This window comes from Salmo trutta, chromosome 12, assembly GCF_901001165.1.
Source record: "Salmo trutta chromosome 12, fSalTru1.1, whole genome shotgun sequence".
Lineage (NCBI taxonomy): Eukaryota > Metazoa > Chordata > Actinopteri > Salmoniformes > Salmonidae > Salmo > Salmo trutta.
Window position 1 is genome coordinate 69280960 of NC_042968.1, and position 12548 is coordinate 69293507.

The 12548-nt window shown below is 44.6% G+C and overlaps 1 protein-coding gene across 1 annotated transcript; it reads right to left on the reverse strand.

Moving 5' to 3' along the window:
* Positions 1-292: 292 nt before the first annotated feature.
* On the reverse strand, positions 293-10750 carry ddx54 (DEAD (Asp-Glu-Ala-Asp) box polypeptide 54). Its single transcript, XM_029769346.1, has 19 exons — positions 10463-10750; positions 9372-9501; positions 6981-7051; positions 6714-6902; positions 6553-6602; positions 4759-4800; positions 4422-4639; positions 4258-4319; positions 3994-4125; positions 3671-3881; positions 3364-3495; positions 2935-3156; positions 2670-2743; positions 2366-2572; positions 2075-2226; positions 1826-1939; positions 1625-1735; positions 1358-1461; positions 293-1083 (listed from the first exon to the last, which is right to left on the reverse strand). Exons 1-19 carry the CDS (start codon positions 10577-10579, stop codon positions 794-796), a joined length of 2628 nt encoding a protein of 875 aa, XP_029625206.1. The 5' UTR covers positions 10580-10750; the 3' UTR covers positions 293-793.
* Positions 10751-12548: the final 1798 nt, after the last annotated feature.

Here is a 12548-nt window from a genome sequence, read left to right on the forward strand (position 1 = left end):
ACACTCTTGGCCCAGAGTCAAATCTCTCAACACCCTCTGGTTGCTCTGCTGTCAGCTGGGTCAAATGAATACAGCTCTCTGAAATGACAACATGTTGGTAGTGACCCGTGGTTCCCCTGGCAGACTTCTCTCTAGGCTTTACCGCCCCCTTGTGGTGAAGAACGGCAGAAGGTTATTCTTGCACAATGTGGTCGACAACGTTCGACTCACTGGGCAGCTTTGTATTATCTACTGTCATGGGTTTTGCCGTTCCTCCTTGGACTTTCTAATGAAATAATGACACAGTCACATATGATAATAATCACATTTGTATTAGCTCTGAATTAATATACAAACAAATATCATATTAAGAGAGCAAGCCATCTGGATAGGTTATGAAGCAAATATATCTGTAAAATACAGGTTTCACTTGCTCTAGCCCAGTCATGCACAATCTCTGCATTAAGGCTTGAGGCACATAAAATACGTGGACATGGATGGGAGTCTTATCTTGGCACCACACTGCGGTGTCACACACGGAGCTCTGCAAGAACCCTTTGGGTTAGGGTGCATCTCAAGTCTAAAATGGCTTCCTCTGCTTCTATCACTTCCTACATTTGCACTGACCGACCAGTACAAATGGAGAAGAGTCATGAGAGGAAAGCAACTTTAGGCTATTGAGATCCACCATTGGAGTTTCTCCATAACCCTCTAATGGAGGTTAAAAAAAAGCCTCCACCCGTTGTCACCTCTCTGCCAATCCTTCCTTATCTCACTACAGCCTCCACACCTCATCTACTCCTCGCCCCTTCCCTCACAGTCTCTTCTTCATCTTGCCCTTCTTGTGGACACCACGGCCAAAGCCAGACTTTTTCTGGTCGTTGAGACGCTGCTTGCCCTTGCCCCGGAGCTTCTTCAAGCCTCCACTCTGCAGGAACCTCTGTTTCTCTGTCTTCCTGCGCTGCTTCAGGATCTGGTCCCGGCTCTTCAGCTCCGAGCGCGGGCCCCGGGAGCCACCATCCCTCTGCTGCCCAGGGGGCCCCAGGGGCTGGGAGTTGGGGCCCCTGGATGGGCCACCTCGGCCCCGGCCAGGCCTGCCTCGGCCTGGAAGAGAGAGAGAGGGAGTGAGACAGGGTTAGGGAAGAGAAGGGCCTAGGCAACATTTCAATTGTTCATCATTATTTTAACATGCTGATTGCAAGTAACATGGCCAAAATATATCAAACTGGATATTGCTTAGTGTTTTGGAATAGATCTTAGGTAGTAGAGCCCGTAGACTGGAGCTTGGAGAATGTCAGCTTAACTTAAGAGACAGTCACTCATCAGACACAAATGATCCAAACTCTCGCTACAGCCCTCTGATGAATTGCACTCCTACCTCCTCCTCCACCCCTCCTTCCTCTGCCTCCACCTCCGGTCTCTCCATCCGAATCTCCACCCCCTCCGTCATCTACCTTGTACTTCTTCTTCCACTCCTCATAGCTAAGACACACAGGGTCAAGGAGATGGAACATGCTAATAACATTGCAGTGGTACAATTAAGAGGGAGGACTTATGCACAATAAGCTGAGGGCGTTGGTATTCCCCTCTGAGACCTTATTAACAGCTTTCATCAGTAAAGATCAGCCTGAGATGACAAAGATACAAGTTCTTCTTGTTCTTGTTGTTGATCATCTGTCCGCTCTCCGTCCTCTTCTTCTTCTTCTGGTCTGCCTCCTTTCCAGTTTCTTTGACAAAGCGCTTTCTCTTGCGATCCCTGCAGAGAGATGGAGACGTCAAGTGAGATCGATAGGGGTGTGTGTGTGTGTGTGTGTGTGTGTGTGCGTGCAGCGGTGTTCCCTCTTACCACTTCATCATGTGTTTGTGCTGGTTGAGTCTGTCTCCTTCGTCTCCCATCAGGTCCAGTACAGCAGTAGAAGCCTGCTGCTCAAACGTTGTGCCCTCTGTTCCCAGGCTCAGTCTGCAAACAGCAAACACTGAGTCATATCACTATGGCTCTGTTGTACTATAAGCCTACACTCACAGAATGACTATTTTGGTCTTGTGTTTAAAGCCGGTAAAGTGGAGTGGACTGTGTAGTCAGCTTTTCCCATACCCTCTCTCAGAGTTGAAGTCCTTGGGTCTGTAGGGGATGTAGTTCTCCTCATCGCGGCCAGTCTGTTTGGTCTTCTTCCTGTCTGGCCTCTCCGTATCGCCATCCCCCTGTGGCTTCCTCCTCTTCCCACCCACCACCTCAGAGAACACACCCTGGTGGACAAATTACAGAAGTACAGCATGGGAGATATCCGGTCTAGTCATATGATACTATGTCTGTGGTGGTGCTACGCGCCACTGTCGATTAGCAATGGAACACGGACACGCTAGATGGATACTCCGTAGTGCTAACCTGAAAGTCCTCCTCTTCACTGTCCTCCTGGTCTGCTGTGTGGTGAGTGGAGGGCAGGGGAGTGACAGGAACATGATACCTGCCCTCTGCAGCCAGAACCTCCTTCTTCTGTGTGAACATATCCACCAGCCGCGTGTCCCTGGAGCGCTTGGCTCGCATCACCACGCTGGCATTGGTCTTGCTGTTCGAGTTGATCTCAAAGATCGTCTGGAGAAAAAGTGCCATGGTTTAATACAGTATTACTAACGGTTGTTCATTCATTACAGAGGATAGTTTCCGATATGCATTTTCAATCCCAACTCACAGCTCTAGCCTTGTAGCCCTTAATGCAGTCCACCATTTGAAGGCGCTCCAGTTCCATTTTCTCCAAGCCTGACCCTGAAGGGAAACGTGGGTTAATATCGTAGCAACATTAAGGAAGCCGTCTGTGTGGGATTTTCATGAGAACCCTAAATCTGATGAGGATCCACTGAGAAATAAACTTCCTTTATTAATATATCACAACTTTATGGACCATCTGCAGCGCACTGGAAAGACCATTCTGTTCACAGGTCAGTCATGCTACTGACCTAACAGTGGGTGGACAGCCATGCTGGGGAGCTCCGTGTTCTTGACCCGTTTAAAGGATTCTGGTGAGGGCATGGGCCGGGACTTGATGTACTGCTTGTAGGCGTTGTCCGCTATGCGGCGCAGGTTCTGCAGGTCATGAGAGTTCTCATGGGCCGTGATCAGCTGGGACTCCTCATCATCCAGGATGCTCTGGGGAACACGACCAAACACACCGTCCGACTCTGGAGGGAGGGAGAGAGGGAAAGTACGCAGGAAATAGAGAGTGATAGAGGAAGTGAGAGGAAAGGACAGTGAGAAATATATGTGAGAGTAAGCAAGAGAATTGAGTGTCCATGACAGAAAACAAGCGTGACAAGACAACTGGAGGGGTGAGCAATGGTTCCATTCCCTCACACTGTGTATGACATGTTTATGTCCAGTGTTGGTACCTTGTTGATGGTCAGGTGTAGCCAGCTGAAGGGGTCTCCCCAGGAAGAGATGGAGGTCATAGACAAAAGGTATCTCATCTGTACACACAAGGCTATAGGCTGCTCCACCGCGGCCTGCGCGAGCAACTCGACCTGGGGTTGAAAAGGCAGAGATGAGCCAACAGTCAATGGTGAGGAAGACACTATATTTCATTGATTCAGATGGTTGTCACTGGCCTTTCTGTCCCACGTATATAAAATGACAAGTCAAGATGACCTAAAACATCATGTTGACCACAATTAATAGTCAACTGTTTGCGTTACCCACCGACTCTGTGCAGGAAGAGCTTGGCCTTGGAGGGGAAGTTGTAGTTGATGACGTTGTCCAGCAGGGGGATGTCTATACCGCGAGCAGCCACGTCTGTCACAATCAACACCATGGCCTTGCGGTGGACAAATTTACCAATGTTGATCTTCCTGGCAGTCTGGTCCAGGGCACTGTAGATGTAGGCACACTCCACGCCCTCAGAGGACAGCAGCTAAGCATAGGGTAACACACAGAGTTAGAGTCAAAACGTGTTTAAAAGTACAAGGCTGAGGACAACCAAACCGTATTCCATTAGTTTACCCTTTTATTCACTGGGGTCTCACCTCTTTGAGGTACTCGACATGGTGTTTGGTGGCAACAAATACCACGGTCTGCTCCTGGGGCTTCGCCACGTTCCTCAGCAGGTGGAGCAGTAGAGCCGGCTTGTCATCCATCCTCAGGTGGAAGAACGACAGCTGTGAGAGGAGAAAACACAATGTTATGCTACTTTTATATGACGGAAATGAATCAATCACAGGTTTCACATGTCGGATTCAAACCGGGCGCACATTATTTTGAATGTGTTTTAGCGAGTCCTTTAGCTTTACCTTCAGCAGCTCACTCAGCTTGGAGTCTACGTCCAGACGAATCAGCACTGGCTCCGTCAACCCTGCACAAAACACACCCCTATCAGAGCACTACTGATCTCGCCTCGTACACAACTCATTATGAAAAGGCTGCAAAAGAAGGCAGAGGTTGTGGGTGGGCTTACCGGCTCTAGCAAACTCCACCAGTAGTTTGGGCAGGGTAGCAGAGAACAGCAGAGTCTGTCTGTTGTCTGGGAGCCTCCGGATGATCTCCTGGAGCTGGTCAGCAAAGCCCATCTCAAACAGCCTGTCCGCCTCGTCAAACACAACGTACTCCACGCTCTGTAGCTTCAGGTTCATCTCCATGACAACGTGCATCAGACGACCTGGGGTGCCGATAATTCTGAAGGCAGAAGACATAACTCAAATCTACAGCAGGGAACAAATCATATCCTTTTTATAGATTGAAATTGCATTATGGCAAATTACAGCAGTACATTGTGAAGGCCGTGGTGTACATACATATCCGGGTTCTCATGAAGCGCAGCAAACTGATCATCCATTCTGAAAAGTAAACAAGAGGTTCATCTCACATTGTATTTCTCACATGCGCCGAATACAACTGGTGTAGACCTCACCGTGAAATACTTGCTTATGAGCCCTTTCCAACAATTCAGTTTAAAAATAAAATGGTAACACAATAGATAACGGAGCTATATACAGGGTGTACCAGATCAATGTGTAGGGGTAAGAGGTATTTGAGGTAGATATGTACATGAAGGCAGGGTAAAGTGACTAGGCATCAGGATAGATAATAATAAGGTATTTGAGGTAGATATGTACATGAAGGCAGGGTAAAGTGACTAGGCATCAGGATAAATAATAATAAGGTATTTGAGGTAGATATGTACATGAAGGCAGGGTATAGTGACTAGACATCAGGATAGATAATAATAAGGTATTTGAGGTATCTATGTACATGAAGGCAGGGTAAAGTGACTAGACATCAGGATAGATAATAAGGTATTTGAGGTAGATATGTACACGAAGGCATGGTAAAGTGACTAGACATCAGGATAGATAATAATAAGGTATTTGAGGTATCTATGTACATGAAGGCAGGGTAAAGTGACTAGACATCAGGATAGATAATAAGGTATTTGAGGTAGATATGTACATGAAGGCATGGTAAAGTGACTAGACATCAGGATAGATAATAATAAGGTATTTGAGGTAGATATGTACATGAAGGCAGGGTATAGTGACTAGGCATCAGGATAGATAATAATAAGGTATTTGAGGTAGATATGTACATGAAGGCATGGTAAAGTGACTAGACATCAGGATAGATAATAATACAAGTAAAATAAAGAACAGAGTAGAAGCAGCAAATAATGAGTAAGAGTGTGTGTGTGTGTGTGTGTGTGTGTATATATGGTTTGTAGATATAGTCTAGTGAGTGTGTAGGGTCAGTGCAGATAATTTAGGCACCATTAATTGACTATTTAGCAGTCTGGCTATTTAACAGTCTTATGGCTTGGGGGTAGAAACTGTCTCGGAGCCTATTGGTCTGAGAGCCGATGCTCCGGTACCGTTTGCCGGACAGTAGCAGAGTGAACAGTCTATGGCTTGGGGGGCTGAAGTCTTTGGCAATTTTTCAGGCCTTCCTCTGACACCGCCTGATACCGAGGTCCTGGATGGCAGGGAGCAAAGCCGTGTTTAGGGTCAGCGTGATGAGGCGTTGTTGCCTACCCTCACCACCTGGGGCCGGCCCGTCAGGAAGACCAGAATCCAGTTGCGGAGGTTCCGTCCCAGGGTCCCTAGCTTGGAGGAGACTATGGTGTTGAACACTGAGCTGTAGTCTATGAACAGCATTCTCACATAGTTACTTTCCCTCTTGTTCAGGTGGGAGAGGAAAGTGTGAAGTGTAATTGAGATTGCGTCATGTGTGGATATGTTGGGGCGATATTCAAATTGGAGTGGGTCTTGGGTGTCTGAGAAGATGGTGTCATGTCCAGCCTTTAAACCACTTCCTAATTCAAGATGTGTGCTACAAGGCGATAGTCACTTAGGCAAGGTACCTTGAAGCTATTGGGGAACAGGGACAATGGTGGTCAGCTTGAAACATGTTGGGATTACAGACTGGGACAAGGATAGATTGAAAATGTCTGAACACAATTTCCAGCTGGTCTGCACATGCTTTGAGAATGCCCCCTGGTATTCCGTCTGGTACGGTGGCCTTGTTCAATGTTCAGTTGATGCTTATAAGGACAATAACAAATTTCAACACAACAAGACTGAAGATGTACTTAATACCTGTCTCCACCAAGGATCAAAGCGGTCTTAAGGCCGGTGAATTTTCCCAACTGAAACAAAATAAAGGGAACATTGTTACTATTTGCTGTTACTGACCAATACAACATACTATCCCTGAAGTGGTACAACATACTATCCCTAAAGTGGTATTATATCCTGACCTCTTTGGTGAACTTCATGGTTTGCAGCGCCAACTCTCTGGTGGGGGTCAGAATTAGAGCCCTGGCCCCCGTCTGGGCCTGGGGAACCTTCAGCTTCTCAAACATGGGCACCAAGAACGCAGCAGTCTTCCCGCTGCCTGTCCTTGCCATGGCAACCATGTCCTTGCCATCTAGAATCACTGGGATAGTCTGAGAGGGAGAGAGGTATCGTAAACAATCGACCTGATATATTAGTGAAAGTGAAAAGATCCAAGGGCACTGGCATACCTTCCTCTGGATTGGAGTAGGGACTTTGTAGCCCTTCTTCATGACTCCTTTAAAAACGGGGTAACTGAGACCTGCAATTAACAAAAGATGGATGTTACGACATACTCAGGACACATTGCTGTATAACACGTCAAACTCGTTCCACGGAGCTCTGAGTGTCTGCGGGTTTTCGCTCCTCCCTTGTAGTTGATTAATTAATTCTCTAGAGTCTAAGACGTTGGGGGGGGGGGGGGGTCATACCATGGATCATTTAGCTATTTGATTGTGAATTGTAGGACCTCTAAGTAGCAAAATAAATATGCATTTTTTTGTTGCTAAATTATACAAATTTGGCCTTTAGTAACAAATCCCTAGGAAACGCATTGAATAACAACATTCATAAATGGCAAAAAACATAGTGAAAAAATGTCTCATAAGGAATAAGGTTTTGATGTGTGTCCTATATCTAGGAGATATAAGAAAGCTCAGGAAGTATATACAGTACCAGTCAAAAGTTTGGACACCTAGTCATTCAAGGGTTTTTCTTTTTACTATTTCCTACATTGTAGAATAATAGTGAAGACATCAAAACAATGAAATAACACATATGGAATCATGTGGTAAGCAAAAAAGTGTTGTTAAACAAATCCAAATGTTTTATTCTTCAAAGTAGCCACCCTTTGCCTTGATGACAGCCTTGCACACTCATGGCATTCTCTGAACCAGCTTCACCTGGAATGCTTTTCCAACAGTCTTGAAGGAGTTCCCACATATGTTGTTCACTTGTTGGCTGCTTTTCCTTCACTCTGCGGTCAACTTATCCCAAACCATCTCAATTGGGTTGAGGTCGGGTGACTGTGGAGGTCAGGTCATCTGATGCAGCAGTACATCGCTCTCCTTCTTGGTCAAATATCCCTTACACAGCCTGGAGGCGTGTTGGGTCATTGTCCTGTTGAAAAACAAATGATAGTCCCACTAAGCTCAAACCAGATGGGATGGCGTATCGCTGCAGAATGCTGTGGTAGCCATGTTGGTTAAGTGTGCCTTGAATTCTAAATAAATCACCAACACGGTCACCAGCAAAGCACCCCCACACCATCACACCTCCTCCACCATGCTTCACAGTGGGAACCACACATGCAGAGATCATCCGTTCGCCTACTCTGCGTCACAAAGACACTGTGGTTGGAACCAAAAATCTCAAATTTGGACTCATCAGACCAAAAGGACAGATTTCCACCGGTCTAATGTTCATTGCTCATGTTTCTTGGCCCAGGCAAGTCTCTTCTTCTTATTGGTGTCCTTTAGTAGTGGTTTCTTTGCAGCAATTCAACCATGAAGACCGATTCATGCAATCTCCTCTGAATGGTTGATGTTGAGATGTGTCTATGACTTGAACTCTGTGAAGCATTTCATTGGGCTGCAAATTCTGAGGCTGGTAAATCTAATGAACTTATCCTCTGCAGCAAAGGTAACTCTGGGTCTTCCTTTCCTGTGGCGGTCCTCATGAGAGCCAGTTTCATCATAGCGCTTGACGGTTCTATTTGCTCATTTGATCCTTTCTTGCCATAATATGGACTTGGTCTTTTACCAAATGAGGCCATCTTCTGTATACCACCCCTACCTTGTCACAACAAAACTGATTGGCTCAAATGCATTAAGGAAAGAAATTCCACAAAGCTGGTTGAGAGAATGCCAAGAGTGGGCAAAGCTGTCATCAAGGCAACGGGTGGCTACTTTGAAGAATCTCAAATATATTTTTATTTGTTTAACACATTTTTTGGTCACTACATGATTCCATATGTGTTATTTCATAGTTTTGATGTCTTCACTATTATTCTACAATGTAGAAAATAGTAAAAATAAAGAAGAATCCTGGAATGAGGTGTGTCCAAACTTTTGACTGGTACTGCGTTTAAAAAATACACATATTTAACCTCGTTTTTTTTTAAGTAGGCAAAATGTAGCTTCAGATGAGTAACTTGTGGGGGTCGTAGAACAAAACAGAGACCACCATCGTGTTCGCGAGAGCGTCATCTTTCCACAGAGCAGTCATACTACGGTACAGCCGTTTTCGTAAGAAGACCGATTTTTGTGTTGTCTCATGGTCTGACAAGCACAGCTGTGGCTCGACCACCTTCCACCGCAGATGCGGAAGGCTGCCATATACGGATGCGGTGTATTGGGACTAATATCTCTTGCTTAAACTGGCAGATTTTGATGGGGTGCGTCAATTAACTTGGGGATTAAGGTCACTAATTAGTAAGAAACTGCTCTCACCTGGTTGCCTAGGTCTTAATTGAAATGAAAAACCAAGGCCCTCCATGGAATGAGTTTGACACCCTTGTTGTATAACATCTGTAAGAGTTCTTACAAAGATGGGCTTCAGATAAGCCTACTCAAATTTCTCACCCATGGACTGGAAGCCCCCAGACTTCTTTTTCTTCTTGTTCTGAGCTCTGACCAGCTCCCGGGTGTCTGGTTCAACATCAGACAGACACTCTGACGAAGCACCAGGGAACCGGGGTAACTTTCTTCCAGGCTGAAAAACACATTAATTGCATGAAATACCTTGACATTGTCATTTTTGAGATTGAGTTTAACAATTTCCCACTCAAATTCAAATCTAGCGTGACTTTAAAAGCTAGAATCCGTAGTTGCTATATACATTTTGCACTTTGTAGCGATCCTCGCTATATGCACCTAGTTAACATTCCGACCAAGTGGGTTAACCCTATTGGCGCACTGCGCAGGATTTTAGCCTTTTACGCCAGAGACCGGGTTTGCTTTCCCGCTCGCTACATTGGTGCCAGGGGTCGGATGGCGCAGTCAGGCCATCGGAACGCACGGGCGGAAATGTGAAAGGACTTAAAAGAATGTGGACGTGCGTGGACGTACTAGATATTAGTCACATTACAATATCCACCAAGTGTGTTGGCGTGATGCGTAGAGAATTTGCCTTTTACGCCAGAGACCCGGGTACACTTCGCGCTCCTATACCCATTTATTCTTGCAGAATATAACTTTAAAACGCCTCATTAAGTTACTTTAACTGTCATACCCTATTCAGAACCCCAAATGTAATCTTGTTTTACGCCAATTATCGTAAAAAACGTAAACAAACGCTGTATAGCCTCAAAACGGTGATATTATGGATGCATCCATAGACATGTATACGATTTTGAGTGATTACATTTCTCCAGGCTCATTCCTTGACTTTTTAGCAAAACAGGGCTGGGAGAACGCTTATTTTTTTCAATTAAGTTTCTAGCTTTAATAATGTGGTTAATGTAATTGGCGATAAATCAATTCTAGGCCGAACGCAAAGCCAAACCCTGCACACAAGTTGACATCCATCGCTAACGTTAGTTGCCTAGTTAGCTAGCTAAGGGTTAGCAACTAGCTAAGTAAATTCATAGCAAGTAGATTTACATACGTTTGCTAAAATTACTACAGCAAATAGTTTACCTATATACAATAACAGAAAAACGAATGGGTCTTACAGAATCATCGTCCTTAATTTTAGCAGCAACTTCGAAATCTCCACCATCCGACTCGTCAGGCTCCCGGTGGCCAGTCTGTCTCTTTTTCTTAGTTAGCTTCTTCTTTCTTTGAGCCATTGTGATTAGTAGCAGCACTTTTTATAATTTGTTCAACGCTTTGAACTAGTCAGAATAATAAAAAAAATACGATTGGTGCTCAAAAATAAATGAACTGTTCAGCACACAACAACACAGACGGCAGACATTTTGAAACACGTGTGATTATAAACGCAGGACTCGTGCGTCGGCGCATGATATGACGTCATGGTGTTTTTTGGTGAGTAGTAATACAGAGTTTCTAAACCCAGAGGCGTACCATCGCGAGATTTCCGGGAACGCATTACGAAACAGAACAGGGCGGGGTTTGGGGTTTGAGAAGTCATGATTTCAATACCTTTCAATACCTCACCTTGCGAGGATAACTACACTTAGCCTTTTTCCACTGGTGTGTGTGGCCAAAAAGCTACATTTCCATGTAATCCAATACAGAGCTTGGACTTGGATTGGAACTGGTGCTTTGGTCAGATGACATGAAAATAGAGCTCTTTGGCCACGCACGCCAGTGGTGGGTTTGGCGTTGAAATGAGAACTCATACGCAGAAAATAACCCCATACCTACTGTACAATATTGTGGTGGATGTTTGATGTTATGGGGATATTTTGCTTCTACTGGTCCTGGGGCCCTTGTTAAGGTTAACAGCATCCTGAACTCTACCACGTACCAGGACATTTTAGCCAAAAAACCTGGTTTCCTCTGTTAGGAGGCTGAAACTTGGACACAAGTGGATCTTCCAGCAAGACAATAACCCCAAGCACACATGAAGATCCACAATTATTTATTTCTTTATTCCATTCTTTTACTTTCAGATTTGCGTATTGTTGTAAATTGTTATATATTACTGCACTGTTGGAGCTAGGAACACAAGCATTTCACTTCACCCGCAATAGCATCTGCTAAATATGTGTATGTGACCAATACAATTTAATTTGACAAAGAAATGGTTAATTGGCCAAAAAATAAACATTTTGCAATGCCATCTCAGTCTCCGGAATTGAAACCCATTGAAAACCTGTGGTTTGAATTGAAGAGTGCAGTCCATAAGCGCAGATGAAGGATATCAAGGATCTGGAAGGATTCTGTATGGAGGATTGGTCTAAGATCCCTCTCAATGTGTTCCCCAACCTAGAAAACATTTTAGAAAACGTCTCAGTGCTGTTATCCTCGTAAAGGGATGTATTGAAAGGTATTGAAAACAGGGGTATCAATAATATTTACTTTTGAGAAAAAAAGTATTAATTGTTAAACAAAATATTTTTATTTGAGCAATTGTATTAGTGTAAAATAATATATTTCCCAATTTTTTGGAGTAGACAATATGTAGTGGCTTGCGAAAGTTTTCACCCCCTTGGCATTTTTCCTATTTTGTGGCCTTACAACCTGGAATTAAATTTGATTTTTTTGGGGGGGTTGCATCATTTGATTTACACAACATGCCTACCACTTTGAAGATGCAAAATATCTTTTGGGGTGAAATAAGACAAAAAAAACCTAGAAAACTGACCGTTCATAACTATTCACCCCCTGAAAGTCAATACTTTGTACAGACACCTTTTGCAGCAATTACAGCTGCAAGTCTCTTGGAGTATGTCTCTATAAGCTTGGCACATCTAGCCACTGGGATTTTTGCCCATTCTTCAAGGCAAACATGCTCCAGCTCCTTCAAGTTGGATGGATTCTGCTGGTGTACAGCAATATTTAAGTCACACCACAGATTCTCAATTGGATTGAGGTCTGGGGTTTGACTAGGCCATTCCAAGACCTTTAAATGTTTCCACTTAAACCACTCAGGTGTTGCTTTAGCAGTATGCTTAGGGTCATTGTCCTGCTGGAAGGTGAACCTCGGTCCCAGTCTCAAATCTCTGGAAGACTGAAACAGGTTTCCCTCAAGAATTTCCCTGTATTTAGCACCATCTATCCTTCCTTCAATTCTGACCAGTTTCCCAGTCCCTGCCGATGGAAAAACATCCCCACAGCATGATGCTGCCA

Coding starts and splice junctions, on each gene's coding strand:
- ddx54 (XM_029769346.1), bottom strand. CDS start 10,579: ATGGCTCAAAGAAAGAAGAAGCTAACTAAGAAAAAGAGACAGACTGGC. Junction 6,903..6,980: donor CTACTCCAATCCAGAGGAAG/GTATGCCAGTGC, acceptor TCTCCCTCTCAG/ACTATCCCAGTGATTCTAGA. Junction 2,573..2,669: donor AGGGCTACAAGGCTAGAGCT/GTGAGTTGGGAT, acceptor CTTTTTCTCCAG/ACGATCTTTGAGATCAACTC.